Raw genomic sequence first — 23,900 nt, forward strand, 5'->3', positions numbered from 1 at the left:
TAGTGACTCCGCTCCTCCCGGCGCAGAGGGGCTCCAAGAGGCCGGAGGAGCGCACTCGGGACGGGATTTCCGAGGAAAGGGAGAGGAAGGGCGCCCCACCCGCTCTGGAGGGGTTCAGTGAACGATGAAGGGCCGGCGGCGGCGGCGCCGCCGAGAGTACTGCAAGTTCGCGCTGCTGTTGGTGCTGTACACGCTGGTGCTGCTGCTCGTCCCCTCTGTCCTGGACGGCGGCCGCGACGGGGACAAGGGCGCTGGGCACTGCCCGGGCCTGCAGCGCAGCCTGGGAGTGTGGAGCCTGGAGGCGGCGGCGGCGGGCGAGCGCGAGCAGGGCGCCGAGGAGCGGCCCGCCACGGAGGAGGACGCGGGCCGGTACCCCAGGTCCCGGGGCAACCTCAACGGCGCCGTCGGGGAGGCGGCGTCTCGCGAAAAGCAACACATCTATGTGCACGCCACCTGGCGCACGGGCTCGTCGTTCCTGGGCGAGCTCTTTAACCAGCACCCGGACGTTTTCTACTTGTATGAGCCCATGTGGCATCTGTGGCAGGCGCTGTATCCGGGAGACGCCGAGAGCCTGCAGGGCGCGCTGCGCGACATGCTGCGCTCGCTCTTCCGCTGCGACTTCTCGGTGCTGCAGCTGTACGCGCCGCCGGGGGATTCCGCCGCGCGCGCCCCAGACGCGGCCAATCTCACCACGGCCGCCCTCTTTCGCTGGCGGACCAACAAGGTCATCTGCTCGCCGCCGCTGTGCCCCGGCGCGCCCCGGGCCCGCGCCGAGGTCGGCCTCGTCGAGGACGCCGCCTGCGAGCGCAGCTGCCCACCCGTGGCTCTCCGCGCCCTAGAGGCCGAGTGCCGCAAGTATCCGGTGGTGGTCATCAAGGACGTGCGCCTCCTCGACCTGGGCGTGCTGGTGCCCCTGCTGCGCGACCCCGGCCTCAACCTGAAGGTGGTGCAGCTTTTCCGCGACCCGCGGGCCGTGCACAACTCGCGCCTCAAGTCTCGGCAGGGGCTGCTGCGCGAGAGCATCCAAGTGCTGCGCACCCGCCAGAGGGGCGACCGCTTCCACCGCGTGCTGCTGGCGCACGGCATGGGCGCTCGACCCGGGGGCCCGTCCCGCGCACTACCCGCCGCCCCGCGCGCCGACTTCTTCCTGACCGGCGCGCTCGAGGTGATCTGCGAAGCCTGGTTGCGCGACCTGCTGTTCGCGCGCGGCGCGCCAGCCTGGCTACGGCGCCGCTACCTGAGGCTGCGCTACGAGGACCTGGTGCGGCAGCCGCGCGCCCAGCTGCGCCGCCTGCAGCGCTTCGCCGGGCTGCGCGCGCTCGCCGCGCTCGACGCCTTCGCGCTCAACATGACGCGCGGCGCGGCCTACGGCGCGGACCGGCCCTTCCACCTGTCGGCGCGCGATGCCCGCGAGGCCGTGCACGCCTGGCGCGAGCGCCTGAGCCGAGAGCAGGTGCGCCAGGTGGAGGCCGCATGCGCCCCAGCCATGCGCCTGCTGGCTTACCCTCGCAGCTGGGAAGACGGCAACGCCGAGCCGTCCGAGGACGAGGAGACGCCGCCGGAGACGGGGGCCGAAGGCGCCACGTAGCCCCGCTCCCGCGCGCCCGGGACGGATCCGGGTAAGGTGGCCCCCGGCAGGGTAGGGTCAGGAAAGGGTCTTGGGGAACTTGGATCAGCCTTCAGGGGGAGGGGAGGGATGCCGTCTCAGATCGATCTCACCCGATGAAAATAGATCCGAGCGGAAGGGGAAGTCCAGCTGGGAGCATTTGGGAGAGTCATTGGGATCTCTAGCATAGCCCCCTGCCTTCTCAGAGGAAGACCCAGAGAAGCGAGAGGTTAATTATGGCTAAGGCGGAACGCAGGTCTCCACACTACCAGTTTCCCCTATGAAGTAAAAGGTAGGATCGTCTGTGGAGAATGAGGAATGGGGGAAGGAGAGGGAAGAGGGATATCACGGGTCTGAGCAGAGTAGAGAAGGTTTGAAAGTCACAATGAAACTTGAGACTGGGAATTGACATGAAAAGTACAGGATTTCGGGGACCATATGAGGTCCATGATTATGACTTTATCTTGATGCCACTAGGTCCTGTGGGGAAACCTTTTGCAGCAGTGTTTGCAGGCACAGGGAAAACCAAAAGCAAAATTTGGGGGAAAGTTATTGACTCTTATCCTACCTACCCCTAATCTGTTTCATATTTCTCTGCCTCTGCCTCTCTGACGTGTGCAGACTCCGAGGCGTTCTTTCAGATTTACCAAACATACAGTCATAGGCCTCTCTTGCAACAGCTTTTGCACATGTGTGTGCCTCAGGCTCTGGTATACTGGCGTGGAATGGACTTTGCTTTCCCCTGGCTCGAGGGGTGGCTCCCCCCACCTCCCACCTCCGCCCCCAATGGCTGGCGCTCCCAGGATATTTGACCATATTCCGTTCACATCAGGTCACAAAAGCTGCCTGGTCTGCTTCCTCTAGTGCAGACAGAACCTCAGGGCTGGGCTTCCCTCACTCTGCCCGATCCACTTGAGAGATGAAACCTTGGATCGGCAGTAGCAGCTTTGGCTGTGACTGCTGAAGGAGCTTTGTGAAAAGACATTCCCTTTCTGCCTCCCTCCCATTTTTTTCTTTCTCTGTAAAGCATATATCCTAAGGTATCCTAAGATGCCAAAATGGGGCTTAAATGATCTCAAAATGTGTTCAGTGTCTGGGTCGGTCTATGGCCTGTTCATTGGGATGAGGGAAGTTTGTTCTACGTGATGTTGACCTCAGGAGTCTAGTTAGTGGCATGGGAATGCGATTTCCCAAACTTTGTGTGAGCTGGAAGAGTGCAGCCTTCTGCACTGTGCAGTCCAGAGGAGGAAAAGCAGTGCCGGGTGGGCGGAAATGACTTAAGTTTCCATTCATTAGTTTATAGTGTAATTCAGTATTCCTCTGGGATGAAGCCCTGAGGACAATAGTCGAAGACGTTAATGAAGATGGATTTTGTTGTTGTGAATAGAGCCAGGGTTTCAGAGTGATTTCGGAAGCTGATTTTCCTCCTAGTGATCAAGTCGTTTTCTTAAGTTTCTGTAATTGCTTAGGAAGTCTGTGTTCTTTCCTGATTTCCAGAGTGAAGGTAAAAGGAACAGGGTGACTTGTCACATTTTAACAAAAACATCCTTTCATCTGCTAATCCTGTATTTACAGATGTAACATAATGGGTCTCCAATCCTCCTTCACCGGTCTGAGGGAACGCCTCTCGAGGACAAATGGCTGCAGCATTTTATGGTTTTAAGAATTGACAATCTCCCAGAAACTCTGACTCTTTTTTTTTTCATTTTTACTAACATTTGGCACTGACTGGGGTGAGGTAAGAAAGTGAATAGAGAGGAGGGTTAGAGGACACAGTCTTCATCCTCTAGGAGGTTAGAGTCTGTGCACGTGACAGTGACTATGGGGCCAGACATCAGTGCTGCTGTTTGGAAGAGCCAATGGGGCTTCCTTTGCAGGGCTGCAGGGACATCTGGGAACAAGCTTTAGGCTCTTTCATACTCTGGTGACTGAGCTCTTCCTCCCACATTTCTGCTGGAATTATCGGCCACTTACCATGTCACCACCAACTAGTGGATTTATCAAAATGCTGGTTCCGAGAAAGGTAATGTTACCAACCAACTGATGAGTTTCCAAAAGTCTGTCACACTCCACTCTAGGAATGGGAAGGGGATGGATCCTCAGGTGCGATGTGTTGAGTTAGGCATTGTGGATATATCATTACTGTGACTGTCGATGAAAATAAGCAATAAACAATCTATAATAAGAATAGGAAAGAGTTTCATTTGAGCCAAACTGAAGACTATAGCCCCGAAGACCGGAAGACAGTCAGATAACTCTGAGGAACTGCTCCAGAGAAGCTTGGTTTTCAGACCAGTTTTACATCTTGTCAGAACAAAGAACACTAAGCAACTCAGGGATCCGTTCCTTCAAGGTTTCCAAAAACAAACAGACAAACAAAACAAAACAAAACAGATCAGCACATACACCGCGAGCCAGTATGTCCTCAGCACCTGGGAAGGGAGTCTTATCATTGAAGGAGTACCAGCATGAGCGTCCCAGGAAGGAAGGCATTTAATCTTTATTTTTAACACAGACATTCTTTACTTCTGGTCAATGCGCCCTTTTCTTTAATAATTAAAGTAGAAGTACCGTGTACGTTTGATAGGCCACAAACAGGCTGTTTTAGTTAGCATCACATTCGGGTTAAATCAGGTATAAGCCAGAATGACTTCCCCATACCTCCACATGTGAACATTTCTTTCATCATGACATACTATCAGTTTTACAGATGAGAAATCAGAGATTCAGAGAAGTCAGGTACCTTGCCCAAAGTCACACCTGGGCTGCTGGGCTGCTGAGCCGAGTGTTAGACCCCAGAGCTCAGAATCTCTCCATTATAACACACCCTCACCTGCCCCCCCCTTTACCGTCCCCTGGCACCCTTTTGGCACTGCAGCCAGGCATAGTGGCTACTCTAGGGTGAGAACCACACTTAGCTTTATTACTAACAAACACTGAACAAACCAATAAAATATCTCTGAGCGCTGCCAACAGCACCTACACGGGAGAGCCCCTGACTCTATAGCCGTCCTCCTCATGGCTGTCCTTCGCTCGGGGCACCTGAGCACCCTTGGGGCACCCTTGGCTCAGCAGTGAAGAGGGACTGCACGTGAATTAACCTGAGCGACTTCTGGATGCTCCAGACCTGACAGCCAGGATTTGGCAGGGAGGGAGTCAGTGCGCTTTTTTCAGGGCTGGGTGGGGACCGCAGCACCAAACCAAGTCACCGAGGACCCCAGGCCCTTTCCATCTTCTTGGCTTTCGTTCACCAACTTATCTTCCCACTGTCACAAGATGGTAGCCTCAACAAGAAGCATCACTTCCTCACCCAACCACACAGGGTTGTGAAAATGAAGAAAGGAAGGAAGGTGGTTACTAAGGGGTAGCGTTTTCCCTCATGTATCTCTCTTTCCTCCAATCTGGTTATAAAGCCATCCCCAGAAACCCCTACCCCAGTCGACTTCCTTTTATGTCTCACCGGCTAGAACTGGGTCACGTGTTCTGCCCTAGCCCAGTAATTGGTGAAAGGGAAGGGGGTTGTCATGATTGGCTTAGACCAGTGCGTTCTCGGCCCTGGCTGAACATTACAGTCACCTGAGGAGCTTTTTTTTTCTTATGTCAATATTAAAAATACTCCATCCTCAGAGATTCTGATTTAATTGGTCTGGGGTGGGATCCAGTTATATAATTACTGTATAATCCCCCAGTGCAGCCAAAGTTGAGAGCCACCTACCTGGACCCGTCATGCTTCATCCCCTGGGCTGAGCCCTTGCCACTGGAACAGGATGAGGATGCAGACTAAAGTTGATGAGCAGCGAACTGTCTGCCATAGTCATTTATGTGAAAGAACTTGGAGCTGTGAAATACCAAGCAGCTGTAGGGTGTTAATATGGAAACGTCTTAAATTATTCACGGCTCCATTTATCACCCTCTCACATTCCTTCAAATGCTTCGTTGTCTGTATCTCCTTATCTCTAATCCATCATGGTACACTATCCACTACCATTCTGAACAGACTCATGTGCTGTCCTATCCTTTTCAGCAGGTATCCGTTTGACCTCTGCCCTTGGTAGGACCCAAGATTTCATTTCATTACGCATTTAAGACATCTTGGTCTTTGTTCTTCACAAGACAGATGGACCCTCTGATTGAAATTAGGAAGGGAGGTAAGTGCGTAACCGAAACCCCAACAATCAGAAAGTGTTCTTTCTAAGGAAACCATCCAAACAAAAAGAAATGAGCAGCCATCACCAAATCCCTAACAAAGCATTTTGAAAGTCATTCGATTTTAGTAAAGCCAAATGGCTTATGTATAAAAATCACTGAAAGGGAAATCTCTTGCTTAAACAGTAGTCTGTACTGCTAAAGAATAGGCATTTGTTAAACATTGTTCCTACCTAGAATTTCTCATTCAACAAAATTTGTTCAAATCCCTAATTGTAGTAAAAGAATGAAGCTAGAACACTCCCTAACACCATGCACAGAAATAAACTCCCAATGGATTAAAGACCTAAATGTAAGGCCAGACACTATCAAACTCTTGGAGGAAGACATAGGCAGAACACTCTATGACATAAATCACAGCAAGATCCTTTCTGACCCACCTCCTAGAGAAATGGAAATAAAAACAAAAATAAACAAATGGGACCTAATGAAACTTCAAAGCTTTTGCACAGCAAAGGAAACCATAAACAAGACCAAAAGACAACCCTCAGAATGGGAGAAAATATTTGCAAATGAAGCAACTGACAAAGGATTAATCTTCAAAATTTACAAGCAGCTTATGCAGCTCAATATCAAAAAACAAACAACCCAATCCAGAAATGGGCAGAAGACCTAAATAGACATTTCTCCAAAGAAGATATACAGATTGCCAAAAAACACATGAAAGAATGCTCAACATCATCATTAGAGAAATGCAAATCAAAACTACACTGAGGTATCACCTCACACCAGTCAGAATGGCCATCATCAAAAAATCTAGAAACAATAAATGCTGGAGAGGGTGTGGAGAAAAGGGAACCCTCTCGCACTGTTGGTGGGAATGTAAATTGATACAGCCACTATGGAGAACTGTATGGAGGTTCCTTAAAAAACTAAAAATAGAACTACCATATGACCCGGCAATCCCCCTACTGGGCATATACCCTGAGAAAACCATAATTCAAAAAGATATGGGAACATATGTATATGTATAACTGATTCACTTTGTTATAAAGCAGAAACTAACACACCATTGTAAAGTAATTATACCCCAATAAAGATGTTAAAAAAAAAAAAAAAAAAGAGTCATGTACCAAAATGTTCATTGCAGCTCTATTTACAATAGCCTGGAGATGGAAACAACCTAAGTGCCCAGCATCGGATGAATGGATAAAGAAGATGTGGCACATATATACAATGGAATATTACTCAGCCATAAAAAGAAACGAAATTGAGTTATTTGTCGTGAGGTGGATGGACCTAGAGTCTGTCATACAGAGTGAAGTAAGTCAGAAAGAGAAAAACAAATACCATATGCTAACACATAATATATGGAATCTTAAAAAAAAAAAGGTTCTGAAGAACCTAGGGTAAGGACAGGAATAAAGACACAGACGTAGAGAATGGACTTGAGAACATGGGGAGGGGGAAGGGTAAGCTGGGACGAAGTGAGAGAGTGGCATGGACTTATATACACTACCAAATGTAAAATAGATAGCTAGTGGGAAGCAGCCGCATAGCACAGGGAGATCAGCCCGGTGCTTTGTGACCACCTAGAGGGGTGGAATAGGGAGGGTGGGAGGGAGATGCAAGAGGGAGGAGATATGGGGATGTATGTATATGTATAGTTGCTTCACTTTGTTATAAAGCAGAAACTAACACACCATTGTAAAGCAGTTATACTCCAATAAAGATGTTAAAAAAATTCCTAATTGTAAATTAATGTAGGTACTGTGTTCGAGCCAGAGGGCTAGAAGTTAGGATGGGGCGTGTGTGTGTGTGTGTGTGTGTGTGTGTGTGTGTGTGTGTGTGTGTGTGTGTGTGGCAGGGATGCAGTAAGGTGCGAGCAATTTTTAAAAACACATCCACATCCAAATTATTATTGCCCCCTTGTGAGGCTAGTGCTGCCTTTGACCAAGACATTCTTGGAGCTCCCCCTTGGGGCTGCCTTCCCAGGCAGGACCCCCTCAGTTGATGGTGGATTTAGTGTTTAGGAAAAATCACAGCTCATCAAATGTGGTGAGTGAAGCAGGGGAGGAGGCTGGTCCTGCGAACTGAGGTGTGGCCATAGAGTAGTAGCAGAGTCATTCCTTGGCTCATATGAAATCAGGTTTTATATTAGGGTACAGGAACCCAGGCATCAGAGCCTGGCTTTCCTGGTTACTGCATGATTGACCTTGGCAAGTCCCTAAACCATTTTGGCTTTAGTGTTCTACCAGTAAGAAGATGAGGTTGAATTAAGAGGATTTACGAGTTTTCTTGGCACTAAGTGGGGGTGTGTGTGACATTTATCGAGTGCCTATTTTGTGTACTGTGTTACTAGCTTAGTGCATGTTGTCTGAGTTAGTCCTCATCTTAGCTTTATGAGGTACGTAGTATCCCCATTGTATGGATGGTGAAACAAGCTCAGAGAGGTTGGGTAATTGCTAAGGATAACACAGCCAGAGGATTAAAATCAGGTGCTCTCTATTTTGAAACTAGTGTTAAAAAATTTTTAGGAATAATATAAGCACATGGCGAAAAAAGAGTTCAATAGTTTAGGAGGATATAAAATACCTGCCAGGCTCACTTCATAGAAGTAACCACTACGTTTCTTGTGATATATGTCTAGAAATACTTTATGCAAATTCAAACAGAAGTATGTAGGCTTTTGGTACTTAAATCTTTTTAATTCCTTAAAATTTAAAAATTGAGATCTGACATAACATTATATTAGTTTCAGGTGTACAACGTAATGGTTCACTCTTTGTATATATTGCAGTAGATCTCCACAGTTAGTCTAGTTACTATCCATCACCACACAAAGTTACGTAGTTGTTTTCCTTATGATGATAAATTTTAAGATCCCCTTTCTTAATAACTTTAAAATATATGGGAATTCCCTGGCGGTCTAGTGGTTAGGACTCCGTGCTCTCACTGCTGAGGGCCCGGGTTTGATCCCTGGTTGAGGAACTGAGATCCCACAAGCCGTGTGGCACGGTCAAAAAAATAATAATAATACACACACACACACACAGCATTATTAACTGTAGTCACCATGCTGTATATTACATATCCCTGACGTATTTATTTTATACCTGGGATTTTATACCTTTTGACCCCTTCACCCAGTGCCTCTGGCAACTACCAGTCTGTTCTTTGCATCTGCAAGTTCATGGGTTTTGGGGTGGGAGGCGGAGGGCTAGATTCCACATATAAGTGACAGCATACAGTATTTGTCTTTCTCCTTCTGACTTATTTCACTTAGCATAATGTCCTCAAGGTCCATCCATGTTGTCACAAGTGGTGATATTTCATTCTTTTTTTATGGCTGAATCATAGTCCCTTGTACACGTATATACCACATTTGCTTTATCCATTCATCCACTGATGAACACATAGGGCATTTCCATATCTTGGCTATTGTAAATAATGCTGCAGTGACCATGGGGGTACAGGTATCTTTTTGAGTTAGTGTTTTCATTTCCGTTGGGTAAATACCCAGCAGTGGAATTGCTAGATCATATGATGGCTCTATGTTTAACTTTTTGAGGCGCTTCCATCCCATCTTCCATAGTGGCTGCACCAATTCACATTCCCACAATTCTTGGGTGACAGGGAGGGGCACTTTGTTGTACTGGATTTCTGCTGTCATCTACTTAAAGTCCAGAAACATGATGGCAAAGATGAAGTTATGAAAACTGTGCCTTTGAGGAAGATGGTGGAGAGAATTCGAATTCGCAAGTCCCAGATTCTAAATGATGAGGTAATCACTATCTTGGATAAGTACTTGAAGTTGTGCTATGGAGAGAACATGGCCATGGGGCACGTTCACCGCTCTCAGCCACCCATCTACCAGTCCCTGGCCAGCAGCTGGGGGCACGTATATCACCTGGTTTTTTTTAATAAGTAAATAAATAAATTTATTTATTTTTGGCTAAGTTGGGTCTTTGTTGCTGTGCGCGGGCTTTCTCTAGTTGCGGCGAGCGGGGGTCTACTCTTCATTAGGTGCGTGGGCTTCTTGTTGCGGTGGCTTCTCTTGTTGCGCAGCACAGGCTCTAGGCCCGCGGGCTTCAGTAGTTGTGGCTCGTGGGCTCGAGAACCCAGGCTCAGTAGTTGTGGTGCACGGGCTTCGTTGCTCCTCGGCATGTGGGATCTTCCCAGACCAGGGCTCGAACCCGTGTCCCCTACATTGGCAGGCGGACTCCCAAACACTGTGCCACCAGGGAAACCCTATCACCTGTTTTTGAAAAGTCCCAATACTGACTACATTTAATAACTAAGGGCATATTTTTTGTTCTATAAATTTAGTGAGAATTTTAGGGACTATTTTTCAGTATCTTTGTGCCAGTTAAAGTGGGATGCTTTTTTTTTTTTTGGCTGTATGGCTTGCGGAATCTTAGTTCCCCCACCGGGGATCGAACCTGGGCCCCCTGCAGTGGAAGCGCAGAGTCCTAACCACTGGACCACCGGGGAATTCCCTAAAGCGGCATGCTCTTCAATCTAAAAAGCTTAATTTTATAAAATTGACTTACTTTTCTAGACTAAAATTGTATATGCTTTTGGTAATTGGAAACTGAGAATATTGGCTGCTGATTGTTGCCGTCATGTTCTTACAAAATTATTTTCCATTTTTTATAGAATGTTCCCACAGCTAGCTGTGTCATAAGGTACTGCTCAGTTCATCCATTTATCCTTTGGCAAAGGGTCAGTAATGTTTAGAGAAAGATTTGTGGGCTTAAACAAGAAACTTAATGCCAGCGAATTGATTTAAAATCCTTTACCGATTAGCAGTAAACTTAATGATTAAGTATTTCACTTTTGTTTAGGGATTTTTCTGAGGGTCTTTTGTGAAGAATCTTTTCTAAGTAATTCTTCCCTTTCCTTTTCTGTGTCAGTGTTTCAGAAAATAGTGAACTCGAGTCCTCTGCTTTCTCTAAATCCACTTGTGACAAAAGCTAATTTGTGAGGTATGATTTAAAGGTTACAGAGATAAAACTAATGAAACCTTAAAAAGACAAAAAGTTCCTATATCTTCTTTTCAGTGACTGTCTAGTATTTCATTGTAGGAATGTATTGTAACATATTTAACCAGTTCCTAGTCCCAACATTTCATTGCTGCATTTTTAATAGCATCTTTTGCATACATGTAAGTACATCTGTAAGAAAAATTTCTGTAGTAGGGTGATGGTATAGAGCAAAAGGTATACAGGCTTTTTTACATTTTGAGAGGTTAAGTTGTTCAACGTTGCACCAACATCTGCCCCCACCGGCTGTTTCTTGGAGTGTCTGCTTCCTAGACTTTCAACAACAAGCATTTTATCTATTTATTTTTTCAGCATGGCTAGTGTGATAGGTGGAAAACCCTTTCTCCCAGTGCCCTGGCCCTCTCTGACCCTACAGTTCATCTCAGGCGGTGAATAAATGCCTCCCACCTCAGGTTGTGATAACCAGATGCCAAGATGAAATTCATTCCTTAGTCCTCGCACCTGGGTTTGCAAAGTGTCACTTCTGTGGTTCTTTTGAAGGACTGGACACATCTTGAAATCAAAGTGATCATCCCTTTATAAAACCACACTTACACAGGACATCAGATTGTAGCAAGCTTCTTATTAAGCTGAACTTCTCCTACTGCTGCTGCAGGGGATTGTACCTAGTGACTTGAACTTCAGCTATTTCGGGACACTATCAGTGGGGAACTGAGGCTGATTTTAAATGAGGTTGAACTCTATACATTTTCTCTCTAGTCCTGAGAGCCCTCTTTATTGGGGGCGGGTGGAGGGCAGAAGTGCCCATTTACAGTTGTTGAGGCAGGATTCAGAGGATTTTCAAAGAGGCTTTTTTAGTCTGGGCAGGGATTTGTTTCCCATGAATATTAATGTAATATAAATAATTGGGAGTGATGCTTTTAAAAAACATTTATAAGCAGCTGGCTTAAAATTCCTCAGTCCAAACAGTACAGAAAAGACTGAAACTGAAAAAAAGCCTGGCCCCTCATCCTCTCACTTCGTAATGGAACCTGAGGAACTTGCTCTATTGAAAGAACCATTTCTGCTCAGGTGCAGTATAAAATAAGAACAGTAGGGACTAAGAAACAGCCCTGGCCCAAGTTCAAGAACACAGGGAAGTGGAGAACTACTGGGGAGTTGAACAGGAAGCAGTTTCAGTCGGAGCAAAGTTGCTGAGCTCAGTGATGTCTGCATGGGAATGGGAAGCCTTCAGCTCTGCCCCAGCCCACAGGCGCCAAGCCAGAGCCCGTCAGTCCACTGGATGCTGAGAAGACATTGGAACGGCAGCTAGCAGTGAATGTTTTGAAATCTGGGGGGTTAAGGGGTGGTGGAAGACGACCACCACGTTTGACTTCAATGATGACCGCAGTGAGCAAATTTCTCCTCCCCTGAAATGGGTGCAGCAGGGGGCTTGGCTATAGAGTCACATTCTAAAAATAGCCACTGAGGTAGTAGACTTGTGTTCTTCTTTTTTCTTTGTCATTATTTTTTTTACATCTTTATTAGAGTATAATTGCTTTACAATTGTGTGTTAGTTTCTGCATTATAACAAAGTGAATCAGTTATACATATACATATATCCCCATATCTCTTCCCTCTTGCGTCTCCCTCCCTCCCTCCCACCCTCCCTATCCCACCCCTCCAGGCGGTCACAAAGCACGGAGCTGATCTCCCTGTGCTATGCGGCTGCTTCCCACTAGCTATCTACCTTACGTTTGGTAGTGTATATATGTCCATGCCTCTCTCTCGCTTTGTCACAGCTCACCCTTCCCCCTCCCCGTGTCCTCAAGTCCATTCTCGTAGGTCTGTGTCTTTATTCCTGTCTTACCCCTAGGTTCTTCATGACATTTTTTTCCCTTAAATTCCATATATATGTGTTAGCATACGGTATTTGTCTTTCTCTTTCTGACTTAATTCACTCTGTATGACAGACTCTAGGTCTATCCACCTCATTACAAATAGCTCTTGTGTTTTTCACTCGTGGAATGGAAGCCCTTTCTTTTAAGTGTTACCTTCAGGCAGAGGTGTTAGAAGGAGCCCCGAAGGCACAGGGAGAGTTGTCAGAATGCGGGGCAGTCTCTGGGCCCTGCCAGCAAGAAGCCTCAAATGTGGCCTGAAATCCAAACGCTTAGAGGGCCAGCTTGGACAGATTAATCTTGTGTGATTAAGATGGTTTGGTCACAGTAACCAGCAGGCTGGAAACAGCAGCCTAACTGAAAGGCTGAAGTCGAACATTACAGAAGCGTTTGTAAGCTATGGGGAGCGGGTGGGGACTCGAGACTCTGAGTTCTTTTGTAAAGATGATGAACTGGGGAAAGTTAGGAACAGCACAACTGGGAAGCTGGCTGAAGCAGTCCTGACATACATACAGATCAAGTGAACATCAAGGAAAAAATGTCCCAGGGCTTTGAGGGTCACTTTCCCCATGACTGAGACCAGACATTACCAAAAAGGACTCATTACTGCCTCGGAGAGCTTATGGGAACAGTAAGCCAAAAATACTAAAACCAAGATAATGTTTTAAAAATAGGACTTCCTTTCAAACAGCCTAGAGCTGGCGTATGTTAAATATACAGATTTTAGAAGCAATAAAATAGATGCTGTGTCTTCCTGTTAAATAAAGGATATTGCTAACAGGGATGTGAGAAGGGAAAACAATACATTTTTCAGGTTCTGCAAACAACAAAAAAGTTAAACTTTGTTGCCTTTCTGTGCACTCCCCTCCCCCACCCCATCCCCCCAGCTGGGAATTGCCAAGGAGACTATTTTACAAAAAGGAGATGGTTGGCTAAAAATAAACACACAGCCCTACCAAAGACCAACAAAACTCCCAGCATTATCGAATGCCTTTTAGATTTATTTTTATTTCTCAGCAGTCAAAGAGAAGGAGAAATCATTCTGAGCTCAGGAAAAATCCATGTCCTGCTCCTAAGTATGGCAATCTCTGGCAATCCTACAGGCCCAGGAGAAGACTGGTGTACGGCTCGCCAGTGTCCTGTGAGAACGTGAACCTGCTGTTGGCCATGGGGCCATTTCATCCCTGCCAGACTGTGCCCAGTGCTAGGAAAGGGTGGCACAGACACAGTGCCTCGCTCCGCAGGGAGAGAAAACCGGAAGTGATGGGCTAGACTTGGGGTGACACACAAACTCTGTAACCTGACTAGCCATCCTAACCTGTGAATCCTGAAGCTGATCGGGAGTGGCCCTAGTGCCCCCCACTCCATTTGGCCCCCTGTAGAGGCCAAAGGGCTGCCTGAATGGTAGGTCCAAGCTTCCCAACCCTGTGCCCTCACTAACCTCTGCCAACCCCACTTGGTAGTTGGCAAACATCTACAAGTGGGCGGTCAAATATATATTATAAAATACTGACTCCGTTCCTTTATTTGAGTTGGGAACGACTTTACTCACAAAAGCAAGTAGGTACACCAATTAAAATTGTATCTTGGAGCAGCTCAATGAAAGGAAAAAACAAAAGTCAACTAGCCAAACTCACGTCTTTCCAAGTTTTATTAACACTGGTTTGGAGCGCATTCCTTTTGTTCTGAAGTGAGCTCAAAAATTTAGGAAAGTTTTAGCTGGGCGTGGGTATGATAAAATTGGAAACGTGTTATTATTTTATTCTCTTCTATTGGGGAAATGTAATGGCCATTCCGTTTTTGCACTGGCTGACTCTGGGTCTTGACTAATGAGTCCCATGGAATGAGGTTTTATTCTGAATTCCGGAGCAGAGAAGTGAGTCCTCTTCTCCCACTGGAGGCAGGGAGGGATGGAGATGCAGCTCAGCTCTGGACATGGGCTGCCCAGGGTCAGGCAAGTGGCTTCTCCCCTAGTTTCCCCCTTTACCCCCCAGGCAAGAGTTTTGTTTGTTAGTGGGTTTTTTTTTTAAAGATTTCTTTGAATGTGGACCATTTTTAAAGTCTTTATTAAATTTGTGACAATATTGCTTCTGTTTTATGTTTTCGTTTTTGGGCGGCAAGGCACGTGGGATCTTAGCTCCCGGACCAGGGATCGAACCCACATGCCCTGCATTGGAAGGCGAAGTCTTAACCACTGGACGGCCAGGGAAGTTCCTTATTTTTCTTTTAAACTCAGTCTCTGTTTTCACCTAAAGGGAGAGTTGTTTCATGTATTAAATAGGACTGAAACTAGTATTGACTAATGCAAAGATACTGGTGCCCCCTGCCACTGCTACTTAATTTTTCAGATTGAAAGTCTGGAAATGATTTATAACATGTATGCTGCTTCAAGTACATTTCTAGGCTGTTTGGGGGGTGTGGTTGTATTAGCAAACTCCATGTTTCCTGTTCCATTTTGCTTTAGAGTCACAGGGAGGGAACGCTTGCACTTTGACATTTCTGGTATTTCAAGTATTATTTTAACATTATCCCTAGGCAGCTCCCTTAAAAAAAAAAAAGACAACTTAATGGCTCTATTGTCACAAACTTTGTCAGTTATTTCCGTTTTCCTTGGCACTGCATTTCACTAATTTGAGGTGAAAACAGGAAGGTGAAGAAAGCTTAACCAAGGTTAACATAAACTTAGATGGTAACATCACTCACAAGGGGGCTGTTCCAGAGTAGGATATTGGGAGATGGCCCCCCGCCACACACACACAAAACACGTCGCCCTTGAAAAGGAGGCTAATGCCTGTCCTCGGCCCATTTGTTCTGCAGCGGGTCCGAGAGGAAGGCTGTTACAATAGGCTGGAAAGTAATTCCCCCATGATAACGGGACCCACTGAATACCCGGAAACCTCAGCTCCCGCAGCCAAGATGCCAGGTCCCTGCACCAACTTTTAGCATCTGTGAAGTGGCTTCTGGTGGAGAACCTGGGGCACCTCACCTGGCACAAGTGTGTGCGCAGGGACAGGTGAAACCAAGAAAACTGGAAGGAAAGAGGGTCTAGTAGAAATCTACAAGTGCAATTCAAGGAGGGGAGGGAGGTGCCCATGCCGGTTCGCAGAGCCACCGGGGACGCCCAGGGATCGGTATCTGACTTGAAACGGGCCAGGAAGGCCACTGAAAGAGGTAAGTTCATTTGGCCGAATCTTCTGTTCTCAACCTTGAAAGTCGGCAGGAAGTTGATTCTTCCTCGTCCCCCATCCCAGCTTCAAACGTTGAAAAAAGTTTGATTAAAATGCTAAGAGTGTGTCTTCCTGGGTTATTCCGCCCGGAGAGCCGCAGCCAAGCCAACTGCAGGCAATCACAGCCTGGAATGACGTTTCCCTTTGATGGCAATGAGGCTATTAGTAGGTCAACCAGCTGCAGTTAGGGCCCGGCTGGTCATTTAAGTACTCAGGGGAACTGTAGCAAAGGAGATAAAATACACCCAACTCATGGGAGTATGACTTTGAATCTTTAAGTAAACAATCCATTTTTTAAAAGTGCAAGTGAATTTGTGAATTAATTTGAGTATTAATTAAGCCATTAAGGAATGACTTCACACTTCAATGCCACATATTAAAAAAAAGCCTTTTATACATGCTTCACAAAACAATATACAGAAATCTCTGTAATTCTGGAAATTAATTGCACCAAGACAGTTTTTAAAATTATCTATTCTCTATTATCATACAGGATAGGTCTTGAAATAGTTTTGACTTCAGAATGACCAGAAGGGTCTACACCATTTCAGGTGGTTCAGGCAGTAGTAAACATTCTCCCCAGACGCTGGACAAGCGGAAACAATTTTAACCAAGAAGTTTAGTAGCTTAAAATTTACTTCTACATTGTTAAACATCTAGCAGTTGTAAAAGGGCAAAGCTGGCTACTTGGTAACTGTAGCTGGCTGATAACCTGAGCGTTCACTTTTAAACTATGCATGCAAACTTGAACACTTCATTGCTCCAAATGAATCAGGCCACATAGTATTAAGAAGAGTGGGGTCTAGAGTTAAATTCTTAATCCTATATCTAAGGAGCTTAAGAATTTGGGGGATCATCACACTAAGAATTCATGGACATGTTAGTGTTTTAAACACAACCAAAAGTAATTAAAATGGGAGGAAATTAACTGATAGTTTTTGTAGGGTCTACTTGGAGGTGAAGTGAGAACTGGAAGGTATTTGAGCATCCCTGCCCTGGTGCGGTGACATTCAGGAACTGAGACCAAACCAGAAGAACAGGAATCCATTTCTGATGTGAAGAAAGGGCCTTGTGGGGTTGCTGCCTGGGCCCAGCCTGGCTTAGCAGGACTTCAGAATTGTTCTTCAAATACCCCAGAAGCAGTAATAGATCTTTGAGGGCACCTGTTTCTCCTCTCCTCCCACCTTGTACTGCTGGGTGATTTGATAAAAAGAAAATTTGGACTTACAAAAAGCAGCTTTTCAGGTAGATTTTTAAAAATTTTTTAAAGAAGGTTTTTAATAAAAGGACTTAAAGAGTGCTTATGGGTCCACAGGTTGGGCTGATAGTATCTCCATAAACATCTGTCAGGACATAGGATATGATCAGGCAACATTTAGCACTTGGTTAGTTTTTGACAGAAAGCCACCCTGAGTTACTGCCAAGTGTTCTCAGTCTTTAAAATGACCCAAATGGAGAGCTGAATGCATTGTACAAAGAAAGAGTGACAGAGGAAAACTTTTTATTTTGAAATAACTATAGACTCATGGGAGGTTGCAAAAATAGTACAAAGAGGTCCAGTGTACCCTTCACCCAGCTTCTCCCAAAGGTAACATGTTACACATCTTACACATAGATCAATATCAACACCATGAAATTGACATTGGTACAATCTACAGGCCTTATTCAGTTTTTAACAGTTTTTACGTACACTCATTTTGTGTGTATGTGTGTGCATAGATCTGTGTGATTTTATCACATATACGTAAACATCACCACAATCGAGATACAGAACTGTTCCATCAGCAAAAAGAAACTCTTGTGCTATCCCTTTATAGTCGCATACCCTACCTCATCCCACCCCTTTCCCTGGCAAACACCAATCTGTACCCCATCTCTGTAACTGTGTTATTTCAAGATTGTTATACAAATGGAATCATACAATATATAACCTTTTGAGATTGTCTGTTTTCATTGAGCGTAATTCTCTGGATATCCATCCAGGTTGTTGCATGTATCAATAATTCATTCCTTTTCATTGCTGAGTAGTTTTCCATGGTATGGATGTACCACAGTTTGTTTAACCATTAACCCATTTGAAGGGCATTCGGATTGTTTCCAGTTTTGGACTATTACAAATAAAGCTGCAATGCATATTTGGGTATAGGTTTTTGTGTGGATGTAAACTTTCATTTCTCTGAGATGAATGCCCAGGAGTGGAATTGCTGGTTTGTGTGGTATATTATGTTTAGTTTTATAAGAAACTACCAAACTGTTTTTCAGGGTGGCTGTACCATTTTATATTCCCACCAGCAATGTATGAGAGAGAAATTTCTGTGCAGCCTCGCCAGCATTTGGTATTGTTGCTATGTTGTATCTTAGCTGTCCTAATAGGTATGAAGTGGTATGTTATTGTACTCATTTGCATTTTCCTAGTGGCTAGTGATGTTGAACATCTTTTTGTGCGCTTATTTGCCATCCATATCTCCTCTTTGGTGAAATGTTGGTTCAGGTGTTTTGCCCATTTACTAACTGGATTGGTTTTTACTCTTGAATTTTGAGAGTGATTGGTATATTCTAGATAAAAGCCCTTTGTCAGATATGTGGTTGCAGATATTTTCTCTCAGACTGTATCTTGTCTTTTCATCCTAACAAGATCTTTGGCAGAGCAGAAGTTTTAAAATTTTGATGAAATCCGATTTATCATTTTTTCTTTTGTAGATTGTGCATTTGATGTCATGTCTAAGAACTGCCTGTCCCTCACCAGTATCACACTGTTGTGATTAATGTCGTTAGATGTAGCTTAATATTGAATAGAGTGACTATTCCTACTCTATTCTTTTCCAGAAAGGTTTTAGCTATTCTAGTTTTTTTGCCTTTCCATATAAATTTTAGAATAAGCTTCTCTGTATGTATAAAAGGCATTGATAGAATTTGGTAGGAATATTGTTAAAACTATAAATCAATTTGGGGAAAAAATGACATCTTTACTTGAGTCTTCCAATCCATGAACATAGTTATATCTCTCTATTGATTTAGATTGTTTGATTTCTTTTATTGGTGTTTTGTAGTTTTTGGCATATGGGTCCTTTATTGTTTTGTTAGATTTATACCTAAGTATTTAATTTGAGCGATCATAAATAGCATGAGTTTTAAAATTTGGTTTTAAGATGTTCATTTCTAGTATATATAAAGTTGATTTTTAAATATTGATCTTGTACCTGCAAATCTGCTGAATTCACTTATTAGTTCTAGGAGTTTGTTTTGTATTCCTTGGGATTTTCTATGTACATAATCATATAAACACAAATAAGGACTGTTTTCTTTCTTTCCAATCAATATGGCTTTTCTTTTTCTTGCCTTATTTCATTGGCTAGAACCTCTAGCACTATGTTGAATAAGAATGGTAAGTGCAGACACCTTTGTGTTCTTCCTGATCTTAAGGGGGAAGTATTCAGTCTTTCACCATAAATAATGAGGTTAGATGTCAGTTTACGTAGATTTTTTTAAACATCTTTATTGGAGTATAATTGCTTTACAATGGTGTGTTAGTTTCTGCTTTATAACAAAGTGAATCAGCTATATATATATATATATATATATACATATATCCCCATATCTCCTCCCTCTTGCGTCTCCCTCCCACCCTCCCTATCCCACCCCTTTAAGTGGCCACAAAGCACCCAGCTGATCTCCCTGTGCTATGCGACTGCTTCCCAGTAGCTATTTTACATTTGGTAGTAAATATAAGTCCATGCCACTCTCTCACTTCGTCCCAGCTTACCCTTCCCCCTCCCCATGTCCTCAAGTCCATTCTCTACGTCTGTGTCTTTATCCCTGTCCTGCCCCTGTGTTCTTCAGAACCATTTTTTTTCCTTTTAGATTCCATATATACGTGTTAGCATACAGTATTTTGTTTTTCTCTTTCTGATTTACTTCACTCTGTACAGACTCTAGGTCCATCCACCTCACTACAAATAGCTCAAATTTCATTTCTTTTTATGGCTGAGTAATATTCCATTGTATATATGTACCACATCTTATTTATGCATTCCTCTGTCGATGGACATTTAGGTTGCTTCCATGTCCTGGCTATTGTAAATAGTGCTACAATGAACATTGGGGTGCATGTGTCTTTTTGAATTATGGTTTTCTCTGGGTATATGCCCAGTAGTGGAATTGCTGGGTCATATGGTAGTTCTATTTTTAGTTTTTTAAGGAACCTCCCTACTGTTCCACGTAGTGGCTGTACCAATTTACATTCCTACCAACAGGGTAGGAGGGTTCCTTTTCCTTGACACCCTCTCCAGCATTTATTATTTGTAGACTTTTTGATGATGGCCATTCTGACCAGAGTGAGGTGATGCCTCATTGTAGTTTTGATTTGCATTTCTCTAATAATTAGCAATGTTGAACATTTTTTCATGTGCCTGTTGGCCACTGTATGTCTTCTTTGGAGAAATGTCCATTAGATCTTCAGCCCCTTTTTTGATTGGGTTGTTTTTTTTGATATTGAGCTGTATGAGCTGTTTGTATATTTTGGAAATTAATCCCTTGTTGGTTGCATCATTAGCAAATATTTTCTCCCATTCTGTTGGCTGTCTTTTCGTTTTGTTTATGGTTTTCTTTGCTGCACAAAAAAGTGGCTTCTTTAGGTTACACGTATGTAACTAATCACAACCTACTGGTCTCAACATTTTACTACCACCTCAAGTGAAGTGTAGAAACTTTATGTCCATTTAGGTTCCATTATCCTGTGCCCTTTATAATTCTCTTATAATATTTTCTCTCTGTATATTGAGAACTACATCATACAATGTTATAATTTTTGCCTCAACTGTCAAACATAATTTTTTAAACTCAAGAGAATAGTCTATTAAATTTACTTCTATTTTATCCTTTCTGTTCATTCTTCATGATGTTTCAAGTTTCCTTCTTTTATCCTTTCTTTTCTGCTGGAAAAACTTCCTTTAGCAGTTCTTTTACAGCAGTTCTATTGGCAATAAATTCTCTTAGCTTCCTTCATCTGAGAATGTCTTTATTTCACATTCATTCCTGAAGGATATTATCATGGAATATAGAAGTCTGAGTTGACAGTTATTTTCTTTCAGCTCTTGAAAAATGTCATGCCACTTCCTTCTGGCCTCCATGGTTTCAGATATGAAATCCACTGGCATTCAAATCATTGTTTCCATAAGTAGTGCATCATTTCTCTCTAGTTGCTTTCAAGATTTTTTCTTTGTCTTTACTTTCCCGAAATTTGATTATGCTGTATCTTGGTGTAGATTTCTTTGGGGTTTTGTTGGGGTTCACCCAACCTCTTGAATCTGTAGTTCTTTTGCCGAATGTGGGAAATTTTTAGCCGTATTTATTCAAGTACTTTTTCAGCCTCAATCGCTATCCCCTCTTTCTGGAACTCTGATTTTAAAAAAATGAACACTAGATCATTTATTGTAGTACCACAGGTCCCTGATGCCCTGTTCATCTTTTTTCACTCTACTTTCTCTCTTTTGTTCAGATTGGGTAATTTCTATAGTTATATTTTCAGACTCACTAATTCTTTACTGTCATCTGTAGTCTGCAATTTGGCCCATCCAGTGAGCTTTTAAAATTTTGGTTATTGTATTTTACAGTTCTAAATTTTCCATTTGGTTCCTCTTTCGTTTTTATATTATATTTCTTTGCCAGGAATTTTTTTTTTTTGCTTCAAGTGTGTAACTGCTAATTGAAGTATTTTTACGATGGTAGCTTAAAATCCTTCTTGGATAATTTCAGTATCTGTGTTGTTTCAGTGTTGGCATCTGTCAGGTGTCTTCTCTCATTCAAGTCAAAAATCTCCCTGGTTCTTGGTTTGACAAGTGATTTTTTTTTATTGTATCCTAAACATTTGGCATACATTTGAACATATATTATGAATCTCTGAATTTTATTTATTTTAGCAGGCCTCCACTGACAATGTGCTGGTAGAAGAAGGGGTGCATCACCTGGTTATTGCCAGATGGGGGTGGTAGTCCAGAAGCCCTGGCTTCCCCTAGGCCTCTGCTGACAGGAGGGGGGATTTTTTTTTTGAGGTGCTTGGGTTCTTTCTAGGCTGACCCTTTCCCTGCCCTTTGGCTAGAGATAACAGGCTTTTCATGGGGCTTTTATGGTCTATGGCCATTGGTATTTCTGGCCTGCTGGTTCTTCAGCATCCATCCTAGGATATTGAGGAGGCAAAAAGAAAACCCAGGCAACTCACACCTGTGTTGTTCCTCAACTCCCAAGGTCCCTAGTCAGTCCAGCTTGTTTTTCCTATCCTTCAGAGTCTTATCTTCATCTTATAAATATATTTGGGAATTTTAGTTACACTTTGTGGGAGGAATAAGGAGCAATGCATCTATTCTACCTTACCTGGAACCACAGTCAGCCTGTCTGGAAATTGGTTTTTATTAAACTAAATTCAACTGAAATTTGACATGCTGGCTCTTTCTTTATGTAAATAACCAGTACTAACAGAATGCTAAAGGTCATGAGACAGGCCTCAAGGCATTTATGAAATCAGTTCTTGTCTAATGCTTAATGTGAATCTTTATTGCACATTTTTAATCACCTTGAAAGTGCTCCTTACCCAAACTCTGCTGCATCAGTAGTTCTATCAAGTTTTACTACATTAGAAAATGATGTCAAATTTGGCACATATCCGGGGTCAGAGGAAGGATCACAAGAAAGCCAGAAACCGGTGGCAGAACTAGCATGAACATCGTCAGTTCACCCTTTGCCGCTCCCATAAAGTGATGCAGCAATGTGTTTTAATGGAAGATGGAAAAAGCCCAGATCCCACAGAGGTAGGAAGCTGGACTCGTTGCTTATATACAGCCTCAGTTTTACAGAACAGCTGATCGTTGTTGGCATGATTTATTTCGCACATACGAACCAGTACACAAGTGAAAGGTGGATGGTTACATGGTCGGTGCCTAAAGGTACAGCTTCAGTCCCAGCCCTTACCCCACTCTACCCAGCAGGTCTCAGAAAGTTTTCTTCTCAACAGGCGCCCCACAGCAGCAGCTGCAGAAAGCACAGTCACACTAAGAGAGGTGCCCCCATCTTTATCCTCACCAAACACCTCTTGGGTCACAAGCAGAAATGATAGATACTGATTCTGTATGCGTCTACAGCATTGGATAATGCAGCTTAGGTAGGGAAGATTATAGGTTTCATATTTAAGAGGCCTTATGTCATCAAGGTTCAACAGGCTTTCCGTGGATTTCTGTGTTCTGAAGTTCAAACATCCTTTGTTCCTTCCCTTCCAGGTCAGTCACCACGAACCAGGCCACTCAGCACGTTGTCCCAGCATTGGAGAAGCCATGCTGTGGAGGCAGTCTATCACACTGTCAGAGACTGGGGCTTGACTTGGTACCAACTGCTGTGCTATTCTGCGGAGCAGGAATATTATGAGCTGTTAAATAATGACTGACACATTGGTTGAAATGAAGTTTCCAGTAAGGAAGTGACAGTGCAATGTGGATAATTATGGCAATAAAATAGGAAGAGCTTTAGTTCCCAGCCTGACCCTGCCTCTGCTGGAGCCATGTCAACAAGGCGTTCTCAGAACAAAGAAGAGACGTGATTTGGTACCATTTCCCATCAGCAGGTGTCTGGACAAAACATCAATGTGAATAAGGTTCAAGTGCAGTCCTGTGTATCTTGATTAAATTACTTAATATTAAATAAAAGGTCTGGGTGGTATTTTTTAAAATCTGACTCATCCAGCTCTAATTCAAATAGCTCCCCTCACCCCGACCCTTGAATGGATTTTTAAAAAGTAATTTCTCTCCCTGGGGTGGGAGAACCCTAATGAACTGAAAGAAATTTTTGCTTTTAAATTGTTCTATATGATGTTTTTGTAAATTATATTATTAAATGACTCTGGAGTCACTGTTAATGACAAGATTTGGTTTTGCTCTGTTATGATGTAGTTCAATTGCATGGTTTAGGGAAAAGCTAGTCTACATACAAAAGAACACAAAGACTATGAAGGAAACCATAGCGAGCTCAATAATCTTAGCAACTAGCCAACACT

General features: G+C 43.9%; 1 protein-coding gene across 1 annotated transcript; it reads left to right on the forward strand.

Annotated features, from left to right (window-relative positions):
- CHST7 (carbohydrate sulfotransferase 7) lies at positions 1-23,615 on the forward strand. The gene is made up of 2 exons (XM_079909841.1): positions 1-1,619; positions 23,131-23,615. The coding sequence occupies exon 1, from the start codon at positions 125-127 to the stop codon at positions 1,586-1,588; it is 1,464 nt and encodes a 487-aa protein (XP_079765967.1). The 5' UTR covers positions 1-124; the 3' UTR covers positions 1,589-1,619; positions 23,131-23,615.
- The last annotated feature ends 285 nt before the right edge of the window (positions 23,616-23,900 follow it).

This window comes from Stenella coeruleoalba, assembly GCF_951394435.1.
Source record: "Stenella coeruleoalba genome assembly, chromosome: X".
In the NCBI taxonomy this organism is placed as follows: Eukaryota; Metazoa; Chordata; class Mammalia; order Artiodactyla; family Delphinidae; genus Stenella; species Stenella coeruleoalba.

Bases quoted from the DNA above. Each gene is read 5' to 3' on its own strand.
- CHST7 (XM_079909841.1), top strand. From the start codon at position 125: ATGAAGGGCCGGCGGCGGCGGCGCCGCCGAGAGTACTGCAAGTTCGCG.